At 59.5% G+C, this 12,500-nt stretch overlaps 3 protein-coding genes across 3 annotated transcripts in view; 2 read left to right on the forward strand and 1 right to left on the reverse strand.

Annotated features, from left to right (window-relative positions):
- PTSG_11790 (uncharacterized protein) lies at positions 1 to 6,071 on the reverse strand. Its single transcript, XM_004997779.1, has 7 exons — positions 4,489 to 6,071; positions 2,857 to 4,174; positions 2,550 to 2,566; positions 2,324 to 2,370; positions 1,677 to 2,092; positions 1,068 to 1,420; positions 1 to 760 (listed from the first exon to the last, which is right to left on the reverse strand). The coding sequence occupies exons 1-7, from the start codon at positions 5,825 to 5,827 to the stop codon at positions 414 to 416; spliced, it is 3,837 nt and encodes a 1,278-aa protein (XP_004997836.1). The 5' UTR covers positions 5,828 to 6,071; the 3' UTR covers positions 1 to 413.
- A 241-nt stretch (positions 6,072 to 6,312) lies between these two features.
- PTSG_01856 (TKL protein kinase) lies at positions 6,313 to 11,096 on the forward strand (the record flags this gene model as incomplete). The annotated part of the gene is made up of 3 exons (XM_004997780.1): positions 6,313 to 10,012; positions 10,356 to 10,756; positions 10,984 to 11,096. Exons 1-3 carry the CDS (start codon positions 6,333 to 6,335, stop codon positions 11,094 to 11,096), a joined length of 4,194 nt encoding a protein of 1,397 aa, XP_004997837.1. The 5' UTR covers positions 6,313 to 6,332.
- A 300-nt stretch (positions 11,097 to 11,396) lies between these two features.
- PTSG_01857 (uncharacterized protein) overlaps positions 11,397 to 12,500 on the forward strand; it is a 5,094-nt gene continuing 3,990 nt past the window's right edge. Inside the window, exons 1-3 of the mRNA XM_004997781.1 lie at positions 11,397 to 11,624; positions 11,914 to 12,206; positions 12,437 to 12,500. The exon at positions 12,437 to 12,500 is cut by the window's right edge and continues 5 nt beyond it. Coding sequence (XP_004997838.1) covers positions 11,456 to 11,624; positions 11,914 to 12,206; positions 12,437 to 12,500 — 526 coding nt within the window. The 5' untranslated portion in view covers positions 11,397 to 11,455. The remainder of the gene's footprint in view (positions 11,625 to 11,913; positions 12,207 to 12,436) is intronic.

Consider the following 12,500-nt stretch of genomic DNA (forward strand, 5'->3'; position numbering starts at 1 on the left):
GTCGTCGTGGCCGCCGCCGCCATTGCATGCACGGCCAGTGCCCGTGGACGTACTGCGGCTGCTCGTTTGGCCCACAGAGTCGCCGTCCAGCGGGCCGTCGCTCTCAAACTCATGCTCAAAGATGTTCGAGTGCTGGCGGTAAGGAACGGTGCGGCGAGAGCGGACGCGGCGAAGGAGCGTCATGGCCACCACCGCCACCACCGCACCGCAGACGGCCGCGATAATGGGAAGGTACACCAGCCGGGCATCCTTCTTCGAGCCACCCGCGTCGGGCCCGCTCGTGGACGACACCCACCACGACGTGGACGTGGTGGACGACGACCACGTTGTGCTGAACTCCCACGAATTGACCGGCTGCCTGTCGCGCGGGAAGGGCTGCGTGCACTCGGCCGGGTAGAACTGTGGGTTCTCCCTCACCTCGCGCCACGTGGTGGAGGCAATGCGCGTGTACAGGTCGCCCAGGCGACGTGGGTGCGACTCGGGCACCCCCATCCACACGGGGAACTGGCGGTGCGCTGGCAGGTTGTACCACTCCCGTGGGAGCGAGTTCTCGCCCAGGTGCCGGTAGAACAGCTGGTGGAAGTTGAAGCGTGCGCCGGCCGGCGTTGGCAGGTGCAGTGCAGGTGCCACGCGCTCCAGACCTTGCTCCGGCCACGCGCTGAAGTTGGACAGGAACGCCTTGATGCGAAGCTGACGTGACAGGTCGGGCCAGATGCCATCCCACTCCTCCACATTGCCGCCACAGAACGACGAGATGTCCCTGCAGGCCAGCGGTGGGAAGATGAGAATAAATGGGAGACCAAAGGTTGAGATGCGGTGGAGAAGAAAAAAGTCGGGAAGAAGGGATTGTTGGACACCAAACGGAAAAAACAACTTGAACGACTTTGGAACAACACTATGCACACGGACAGTGAACACACGCTCATACGCAAATGAGCTCACGCACACACGCACACTTGGACCCATGCACACACGCACACACACTTGAACACACACACACACACACACACACACACACACACACACACTTGAATTTACATGCATGTGTGCACTAACGCAGCACTCACATGCCAGAGCCGGGTTCACCGCCGTAGGAAAAACGGTAACGTTTCCAGAGAAGAGCATGGCCGTGCTGAACGCAGAGCAGGCGCTACCACACGTGCCGTCTGTCAGCAGCGACACATCTGTAAACTGGGACGAGAACGCCAGCACAGATGCAGGGCAGTCGTCCACAGAGGAGCCATCATCGTCGTCGCCGTAATACATGTCGTCGTCATCAGTATAGTCGCCGCCTGTGTCATCATCGTCGCTGCCTGATGGGCTGCTCTCGCAGATGTGGTAGCACTCGAGCGTGTGCGTGGCACTGTAGTTGCTTGCGCGAGCGCCCCAGTCCCGCACCACCTCTGTCGCCAACAGCACGCTGAACAAGAAACACAACGGCACATGTGCATGTCATGCACGCGTGTGAGCAAGGAAGGGGTAAGGAACCGAACCAATGGCAGCTTCAGGCTTCAATGTACGCATTCATAAAAGCACAAAGAAACCCACAAACAAACCCACGAACACACAAACCCACGAACACACAAACACACAAACAAACAAACAGACAAACAAACAAACAAACAAACACAAACAAACAAACACACACAAACACACACAAACACACACAAACACACCGGGCGCGCAGGTCTGAGAACGGGGCTGGGAATGGGCCGAGGAGCTGCTGGTACTGGCGATCAAGGAACGCCGTGGACACGAGCGCCGTGCGCACAAACTCGGCAAACTCCCGCCGCGAGACGGTGTCGTCCACCCGGCCCGCAAGCTGCAGCGCACTGCAGTCGAACACCGTGCACAGCGGTGACGTGTCCGGGGTGGGCAGCAGCGACGGGTCAATGGCGGCGAACGCATCCGCCGTCTCGCTCACGCGCATGATGAGGTCCTCCCACGTGGGCAGGCGGCCCAGTTCGGGAATAAGCTCCTTGGGCTCGCGTGACGCAACCTGCAGCCAGGCGCGTGCCGTATCGCTCAGTCGGACGTTCACACCCTCGCACAACTCCTCCGAGTCCTTCCAGTTGCGTGGACCAAGGATAACCTGAGCGGTTGGTGTGGTTTGTGGTTGGTAGGAGAAGTAAGACAAGGTCAAAAATGATGATGATGATGATGATGATGATGATCATGATGATGATGATGATGATGATGATGATTGGGGGGGGGAGATGAAGCACGACGCTGCATGTGTGCGTGCGCACACGTGTGTGTGTATTTGTGTGTATGTGTGTGTGTTTGTGTGTGTAAGCGGCAAGTGTGCGTTGGGTGTTCTCACCTGAAGCGCATACCACAAGAGAGCGACATAGCCGCCGCCATTGGTCGCTGTACGGAGACACAAACGTGCACATCACACAAATTCGTGAGTCAAACACACACACAAATCCTTGCACACGCAATTGCACGCATGCACACTCACGCATGTGCACACAACCGATCATGCACGGACAGGCTTGTATGCCATCACACTCCTTCTCAAACGCGCGCAAACGGTTCAAACTCACAAACATCGACGACCAAGCTGAAGGCGGTGGGATGTGAGCATCAGGCCGGGAATGAGGAACGACATGACAACGGACGCAGAAACGCCATAAACGTTAGCACCATGTTTTGCACAGACACATCACAAGAACAGAACGCATCTTCACCCCACACACGCACACGCACACACACACACGCACACACACACACACACACACACACACACACACACACACAACACACACACACAACACACACACACAAGCATGCACACACAAGCACGCACACAAGCATGCACACAAGCATGCACACAAGCACACACACACACACCGGTTGATGCCGCGGCGCTGCGCCTCGGCAGTCATAGTGGCGGTGACGCGATCAAATGCGGCAATGTGGCCCGAATAGTCAAGGTAGTCTGACGCAAAGCTGAAGATCTTCAGCACCATGGCAGGCCCCTCCGAGCCGTTGATGACACGCCCCTCCAAAAACCCGGACACGGTGGTGTTGGCAATCACCTCCCACGGCGTGGAGGCAGTGCCGTTTCCAGCACCTGTACCTACCCCCGCGTCATCAGCATCATCAAATGGGCTGGTGGCCTGCGTGTTGTCGTCATCGGGAGTGTAGGTGACCTCGTCCGGTGGCGTGAACGGCGTTGGGAACGGGTGGCGGCGGTGCTTGAACGGCTGGCCCTTACCCCTGGCACGCGCTCCCTCCCACGCAGCACCAGCACCATCGCTGCCAGCAACAGCGGCGGCGGCAGCAGCAGCAGCACCACCACCACCACCAACACCGTCCGGGTAGGGCAGAGCTGCGGCGTGGATGGCCTGCACGGCAGCGTCGAGTGCATCCCCATCCTCATCGCTGCGGCGCCGGCGCTGGCTCCTGGACACGGCGGGCGTGGTGGCAATCACACCCCGGCCATCGTACCCACGGTCAAGCTGCGCCTGCAGCTGCACGCGGGTCAGGTGGCCGGGAACGAGCGCCTGTGGTTGAGCAACAAGCGTGTCCGCGTCCTTGCCCTCCATTGCAAAGCGCACGCCGTCGTCCAGCCAGCGGTGGCCCCACTGCGCCCCGTACGCGTACTGCCACAGCAGCTGGTTGTCAAGCTCCTGCAGCAGGCTGTTGATGCGCACACTGCGGCTCTTGTACAGCCCAAGATTGCCGGCGAGATCCCCGAGCCACTGCAAGGGGTCCTGGTCATTGATGGCCTTGACACAACCGTCTGCGAGTGTGCAGTTGTTGCTGAAGACGCCCGCATCTTTGATGCACACGCGCGCGCACACGCCGCTGGCGTGGTCGGGCCGCTCGTCAAGCGCAATGTAGAAGCCCATGTCGACGTAGAACCCGTAGAACGGTGTTGGGAGGTAGTACATGGTGTGCGCATCGTACAGCCGCGTGAACTCGTTCGCAACCTCAAAGTGGAAGTCGGCTGCGTTGTCGCGCACGCCCAGCAGCTCGGCCTTTGTCACGCGGGCGTTTCCGTCCACATCGGCCTGGCTGTCCAGCTCCTTCAGCTTCTCATCCAGGCGCCCAACAATGTCCACTTGCATCTCGTGCACGTCAAAGCCACAGTTCTCCAGGCTCTCGCCAAGCGAATCCGACCCAGCCGTGCTGTCGGACGCAATGTCCGCAAACGAATAGTACTCTGCAGCAGGGTGATCAGTATGAGTGTGAAGGTGTGTGGGTGTGCGGGTGTATGTGAGCGTGAAGTGTGAAGTGTGTGAAATGTGTAGGGAGAAATGGTGAGTTGGCCAGAAACAACAACTAGTACTGACATCGACTTCAACATCAGAATCGCTGTGCGCGTTTGAAAACAAGTACACAGCAACACACAGCAAAACACGCACACAGAGCAACACGCGCACGCAATCACACACACACACACACACGCATACAGCAACACACGCACACAGAGCAACACGCGCACGCAATCACACACACACACACACAATCACACACCTGCTGCGCCATTGCGCAGGGTCTCGAGGGTGGATCGCATGCGCACGCCATCAATGGTGACGGATGCAAGGCACGAGCGCACGTCTTCCAGCGGGGCAGCGAGCCAACGCATGCCGTCCGCGTTGCGGGAGAGGAAGCAGCACGGGTCTGTCTCACGACAGGCGGCCACGCACGTGGCACGCGTGGAGGGGTCCAGTGCCGCGTCGGCAACAGTGCCGCCGGCCTGTGTCCACGTCCACGTCGTGCTGCTGAGCGTGGACGTGCTCGAGCTACTCGACGTGGAACTGCTGCTTGACGATGAGGAGGATGAGGATGATGGGGCAGCGCTCGTGGTTGGTTTTGTCTTTGTTGTCGTCGTGGCTGTCGTTGTTGTCGTCGTGGTACTGCTGGAGTTGGTGGGTGCATGGGTGGTTGTGGTGGTGGTTGTGGTGGTTGTGGTGGTTGCATTGGCGGTCGTGGTGACGTTTGCGGCCGTCGTGATTGGGGCAGGCATGGTGCTATTGTGGTGGACGGTGCTGCTGTTGGCCGCGGTGGTGGAGACGGGAGCGACGGTGCTGGTGGTGTTGTTGTGCGCTGTCTTCGGCGTGGGCGCTGTGGAGTTTGAAACCGTGTCCATGTCACGGCGGTGGCGCGGAGCCTCCTGCAAGGGCGCGCCTGCATTGTTGGCCTCACGGTCCGTGTCTTCCTCGCTGTCAAAGTAGTAGTCGTCGTCGCTGGACAGGTCGTCCTCGTAAAACAGGACGGTGGCGGGCCCGTGCGGCATCTGCGCCGGCGTCTTGGCCACGATCGGGCCGTCCGCGGATGCGGCGGCAGGCCATCCGGCGTGGATGCGCTTTGCTGCGGGCTCAAGCAGGTACCATGCCGGCACGAGGTCGGTGACGGAGCTCAGGATGTCCTCCATCCAGGAGTACAGCTCCGTTGGGCGCAGCATGATGAGAACAAAGCGGCCATCGAGCGAGGTGTATGTGCGGATGCCATCCTTCGACGCAGGGCCGGTGCTGTTGCGGGTTGTGAACAGCTGTCGCGCATCTGGCAGCAGCCAGTCACCGTCTATGGCGCAGTCGATTTCAGCGGCCAGGCCACACTTGCGATCGCTCGTGGCCGTGGGTGGCATGATCTCCACCTTTGCGCCCTTGCACGTGGTCAGCGGCCTGCATTCGCATGGCCGTGGCATGTAGTGCGTCTGCAAGTTGCACGGGTGTGGGCATGTCTGCTGCTGTTGCTGTTCTTGTTGCTGACTCTGAGCCAAGCTAGCCACGGCGCTCGTCGCAAAAACAGCCAAAACAGCCAAAACAGCCATGACAGCCACAACAGCCACAACACTGGCGTTTCGCCTCATTGTCTCGCGGGTGTGTGTATGTGTGTGTATGTGTGTATGTGTGTGTGGTGTATGTGTGGTGTGTGTGGTGTGTGGTGTATGTGTGAGGTATGTCAAGAGCCCTCGGCAAAACGCACAACCAGGGTGCTGCTGAGTGCCGTCGCCTCAATCAAGATGAAACTGTGAATGGATTGGATGGCATGGGAGGATGGATGGAGAGATTGGTTGGAGCACCACCGCGCCACACAAAACAGTGGAGAGAACACAAAGAGCACGGCTTGCGCAACGTGGGCAAACACTGATTTCAGTCGACATTGACGCCAGCTTTGCGTGTGGGAGTGGAGGAAGGAGTGCGACATGATGTGAAGAGAGTTGAGGAAGACACACACACACACACACACACACACACACACACACACACACACACACACACACACACACACACACACACACACACACACACACACACACACACACACACACACACACACACACACACACACACACACACACACACACACGCACAATGATGATGCTGGTGCTCTTGTGGTGCGTGGTAGTGGTGATGACTGCGCAGCTGAGCGGGGCGACGACCGTCACACCTGGCACAACCACCTGCGACCGCGCCCGCCAAGCGATTCAGGCCATGGAAGCAGCGTCAGAACACTTTCCACCGCTGGTCGACGTGGCCGCCCTGCGCACTGCCGCAGAGTTTTACTGCCAGCATGCCGTCAATCGTCCAACCACAGGAACAAGCCGACCGTTTCTGCTATCACCACCAACACCAACAACAACGCCGGAAGCACCCCGTGCGTCCCAACAACAACAACAACAACAACAACAACAACAACAACAACAACAACAACAACAACAACAACAACAACAACAACAACAGCAGCAGCAGCAGCAGCAACAACAACAACAACTGAAACAACAACAACAACAACAACAACAACAACAACAACAGCAGCAGCAGCAGCAGCAGCAGCAACTACTGGATCGCAGGAGGAGACGCGAAGCAGAAGAGAACAATGTCGGCAACATTAACGAGGAGAGCGACATCACAGTCGTGCTTTGCGTCCTGTCTGAGGTGATTCAACGCAACTGCACGGACGCTGCCGAAGCAGAGCAAGCCAGGCAAGCAGGCAACCGCATCAAGCTGCAACTTCGCTTCGACGCGGCAGTGCAGCCGCTCACGGCTTCTACGCTGCCAGGCGATGCACAACAACACCTCGCTGACGTCTTGCACCTCGCCCGTCCAGAGATTGCTGAATTCACAGGCCGCGTGTTCGACGCCGACCTGCACTGGGTTCTCACGACCCCAGGTGTTGCTTGGGGCTCCGTGCGCAACATCACCCTTCGTGGCCTCGTGTCATCGACCTTCTCATTTGCCACCCTCAACCCGCTGCCCAACATCACGCAGATCAGCGTTCGTGGCAACCACATTACACTCCTCACAAGCGCCAGCACCACCACCACCACCAGCAGCAGCAGCAGCAGCAGCCAGATAACTGACAACAACACCAAAGGCGCAGCAGAGCAGTTTGCTCACGCAGCAGCCATCACGGTTGTTGACGTCGGCAATAACGCACTGACCACCGTGGACACAGAAGCATTTACTGGCATGTCATCCCTGTCCCGGCTGCTCCTCGATGGCAACCAGATCACGCACATCCCCGTGCAAGGCATCACGGGCCACGCACGCGCCGTGCGCACGCTCGTGCTGGACAGAAACCGCATTCGCTCCCTCGCCGCCGAGCAGTTTGCCAACACACCATTCCTGACCGTCCTCTCCCTCATGCACAACGACATCAGCAGCATGGACCCGGCCGCCTTTTCTCCCCTGTCGCGCCTGCGCACACTCGACTTGAGCGGAAACCCATTTGACACCCTCCATGCACAGACGCTCCGCCCGCTCACCCGCCTCAGGCACCTGGACCTCAGCAACACCGGCCTCACAGCCATGGACGCAGATACACTGCAAGCAACCACCCTCCTCAACACGCTGCTGCTCACCAACGCGCGCTTATCCTCGCTGCCAGAGACTGCGTTCTCCCACCTCACCAACCTGACCCACCTCGACCTGTCCTCAAACACCATCCAACATGTGTCGTCGCGGCTGCTTGCTGGCGCATCCACGCTGACCTTCCTCAGCCTCAAGTCCAACGCCATCACCAACGTGCACCAGGACACCTTCGCCGCCCTCACGGCGCTGCGCGAGCTCTACCTGCACCGCAACCAGATCACGCAGCTGCCGCGAGCCCTGTTTGCCGCACTCTCGCAGCTGCGTGTACTGGAGCTGAGCCACAACCGCATCTCCACAATCCCTTCGTCAGTCTTCAACGCGACAACACAGCTGCAGGCGCTCTCCATGCGTGGCAACCACCTCACCACCTTTGACGCCGCCCTGTCCAAGCTCGTGTCCCTTCGCATCGGCAACAACCCGCTGCGGCGCCTGCCACACCTCCACGCCTTGCCCAGGCTGCAGGCCCTGCGCATCAACAACCACCACATCACCACCATTGACATCGCCACCTTGCTGCCGGCCTTGAAGCACCTGCACGTGCTGGAGATTGCCGCCAGCGAGGCCATCGCCGACCACGCGCGCCTCATCTTCTCTGCGTCCCCATCCGCACCCTCGCCCGGTGACATGCGCGTCAACGCGTCCCTGCTCGACACGCTGGACGTGCGTGGCATCGCTGTGCAGGAGGAGGTGCTGCACTCGCTCTTTGCGCAGCAGCAGCTCACGCTCGCCAGCCTGCACGTGGGCTGGCCCGGCATGGACGAGACAACGGCCCCGCTCGCCTCCACCGTGTGCCGTGCGCTTGATCGCGTGGTGCAGGAGATCACGCTCACCAACACCGCCTACACGCAGATCGACCTGTGCCCGGGCCATGACCTGGTTGCCGTCGCCATCCCCCGCAACCCGCACCTGCGCAAGCTCACCGTGCACACGGCGGTGCGGCAGCTCAACCTCACAGGGTGCCCCCACCTGTCGGAGCTCGTGCTTCCGCGTGCGGACGTGCTGGACATGAGCGGCACGTCGCTGCCATCCACCCCTGCGCTGTGCAGCGAGTGGGGCTCCAGCATCCTGTTTGCGCGCAACCTCCTCAACCCGCGCTTCTTCTCCGAGGAGTCTGAGCAGCGGGAGGTGCTGCGCCAGTGCCTGGAGACGGCGGATGTGCTCGATCTCAGCGACAACCCGTTTCTCAACAACCCGTCTGCAATTGCTGCCGAGGCCTCGCGCCTCACCGTCCTGGATGACCGCCCGCTTGTTGCCGAGGACTTTACGCAGCTGGCGTTCCGGTCCACCACACCGCTGCTCACCATGCAGCACACGCCCGTCACGTGCGGCCTGGACCTGCGCACGATCCGCGCCCGCGTCGCCTCAGACCCGCACGAGCTGCTGTCGTCCCAGCTGGCCTACCTCTTCATCTGCTCCTGCGCCGGCGGCTACGAACTTGAGGGAGGCCGCTGCCGTGCCGTCAAGCCCCCCATTGCCGCCGTGGTGGCCGGGTCTGTGGGCGCACTGCTGGTGCTGCAGGTGCTGGCGCTGCTTGTGTACCGCTGGTGCCGCCGCCACCGCCGCCTGCGTGAGGAGCACGAGCTGCACGTGCAGCTGCTCTCGGAGCGGGAGGCAGAGGTGATGGCGCTCAAGGCCGGGTGGGCCATTGAGTATGAGGAGCTCAGGCTGCAGGCGTGCGTTGCCAGCGGTGCGTATGGGGATGTGTGGCGCGCCAAGTGGGACGGCGTGGAGGTGGCGGTGAAGGTGCTGAAGCAGGCTGTGATGGCGTTTGATGAGGCAACCATCGCCGAGTTTGAGAAGGAGGTGGACTTTCTGCAACGCACCCGCCACCCGCACGTGGTTCGCTTCTTCGGCGCAGGCACAGACCCCAACGGCAGCCCGTTCCTGGTGCTGGAGTATGTCTCCGTGGGCTCCCTGCGCACGCTCCTGCAGCAGGACCTGGCCTCCGTCATCGCCTCCTGTGGGGAGGACTGTGTGCCGAGCGATGGTGGACGCAGTACAAGCGATGAGCTTGGTGAGAGTGGTGAGCGTGGTGAGCGTGGTGGCGCTCACCAAGCTGGCAGTGTTGCCGATGACTGCGGTGAGCGCTGTGCGCTGTCGGTGTACCAGCTCAAGTGCCGCCTTGCCGGCGATGTGGCGAGCGGCATGGCGTTTATTCATTCCCTGGGTCAATTGCACAGGTCAGATTGCACAGCCGGGAGGGGTTATTGTTGGGTGGAGTTCACCCCCGGCCTCCGCCCGCGCGCGCGCGCGCGTGTGTCTGTGTGGTGTGTGTGTGTGTGTGTCTGTGTGGTGTGTGTGTCTGTGTCTGTGTACCTGTGTGTCTGTGTGTGTGGGTACCTGTGTGTGTCTGTGCGCGAGAACGCGTGGATGTAGGAATCAAAGGCAATGCAGTAGTGTGTCTGTGCTCTGTTGTTATCCCGCCTCATCATAACCATCATCACCATCTCATCATAACCATCATCATCACCACCTTCACCCTCGTCATCGCCACCACCACGTTTCGGCGCCATGCACATGCAGGGATTTGAAGAGCGGAAATGTGCTGGTGTCGGACCGGTTGCGTGCCAAGATTACGGACTTTGGCACGATCCGCACACACTTCTCCGGCGGCAGAGAGGCGAAGCCGCAAGCGCGCGATGACACCAGGCGTGACGGTGAGAACGAAGGAGACGAGGCGTCGTTGTCGCTCACAACAGGCGTTGGCACGCCGCTGTACATGGCGCCCGAGGCGCTGGCTGGTGGCCAGTACGACCAGCGCGCGGACGTGTTCAGCTTTGGTGTTCTCATGTGGGAGCTGGCGACGCAGCAGGTGCCCGATCTCATCCGGCAGGAGAAGGGCGAGGGATACCGTGGACCAACGCTCTCCACGCTGCTTCAGCTCCTCAACGATGGCGCTCGCCTTCGCTTCCCCACGGACAGAGGTGTGTTTGTTCGTGCGGTTGTTTGGTTGTTTTAGCTGGTTGGTTGATGTGTTCGTGAGTCTGCGCGGCTGTGGTTGCTTGCTCGCGTTGTTTGTTTGCTTGCTTGCTTGTTAGTTGTTTGTTTGGTTGCTTGTTAGTTGGCTTGCTTGCTTTCCTGTCTGTGATGAAGGCGTGTTCGCGTTGCTCTCATTTGGCTACCACCCAATGCTGTCCGATTGGTTTGGCAGAGATGCATGTGCCCGACTCCTTTGTTGACATTGCGCAGGCGTGCATGGCCCAGTCGCCAGCGGAGCGCCCATCGTTCCAGGAGCTCCAGACGCGCTGCAAGCGTCTCTCCTGACTCATGCAAACGCACACGTCCATGCAAGCGCACATGCGTGCTATCAAAGATAGATGTGGGGGGAGAGAGAGAGAGAGATTGTGTGTGTGTGTGTGTGTGTGTGTGTGTGCGTGCGTGTGGGTGTGTGTGTGTGGGTGGGTGGGTGGGTGGGTGGGTGTGGGTGAGCGAGAGAGAGACGCATTAGTTCAGCACCACATAATAAACGACGAATCAACAAACCCAACATGAAGCATATTGCTACCTGTATGTGGAAACTTTTCAATGATTTTATTACATTAATTAATTTTCAAGCCAAAACAACACAAAAACAAAACAAACAACAACAAAACAAAGACAGCTCTTCTTTGTTGTGTTTCACGATGCTCCTCCACGCCCTCGGTGGCCCTCACACCGTTGCTGTGCTGGCTGTCGTTGCTGTTGTCGCTGCTGGCACTGCTCCTGCGCATGCCAGTGGCATTGATGACGGAAATGGCAATGACACGAACCCTTGTGACCCAGGCTTTCACCTCGTCAACGACGCCTGTCAAGGTGAATCCTCAGTGCATGGTCGCGTTTTACTGTGTGTGGTGTAGTGGTGGTTGTGTGTGTGTGTGTGTGCGCGCGCTATGTTGTGTTTGTGCGCGCGCGCTATGTTGTGTTTGTGTGTGTGTGTGTGGGGGGGGGTGTTGAGCCATGTCTCCCAAGGCCTCCTCCTTGGCACATCCAAGCATCGACTCCTGTGTACTGTGAGTCGTTCAGCAGCTCAACAGCTCAACAGCGCTCTCAATCACACGCCTTGACTCAAAACAAACTTTCATCCACACTGCTTGGCTATCAGACGTCAACGAGTGCGTGCTCAGTGTGACGGGAGAAATCACACCGCCTGTGTGCGACCCCCGCACCGTGTGCACCAACACAATGGGCTCCTTCGAGTGCGGTCCGTGCCCTGTCAACTTTCAGGGTGACGGCAAAACAGGCTGCGTCCGGGAGCCATCCTTGGACGTGGTGGATGGTAGCCTCATCTTCCATCTCGATGACACACACGACCTCGCTGTTCGAGCCATCTCGGCAAACGGGGAGAAGACCACTTCCCTCCGCTCCGCCGTCAGCGCAGCCCTTGCCAACACTGAGGTTTGTTGCCCAACATCGTATGCATCTATCTGCGTGCCTGCCTTCCACCGCTCCTTTTTGGAGGCGCAAGCTGAGCATGTCCTGCGACAAACTGGAGACACAAACAAACATGCACATGCACACCTGACCCTGACCTGCGGGATTTTGCACCATTGTAACAGCCTGCACACTGAGCACCACCTCCTCACGCCTCTCAACCTCACCACCTGTGCTTCGTTCCCCTTGTGCAGGAGCTGTCTTCGACAAAGGTCAGCGTGCAGGTGTCACTCGAGACGCTCTCAACCCACGTTTCCA

This window comes from Salpingoeca rosetta (assembly GCF_000188695.1).
Source record: "Salpingoeca rosetta unplaced genomic scaffold supercont1.3, whole genome shotgun sequence".
Taxonomy (NCBI): domain Eukaryota; class Choanoflagellata; order Craspedida; family Salpingoecidae; genus Salpingoeca; species Salpingoeca rosetta.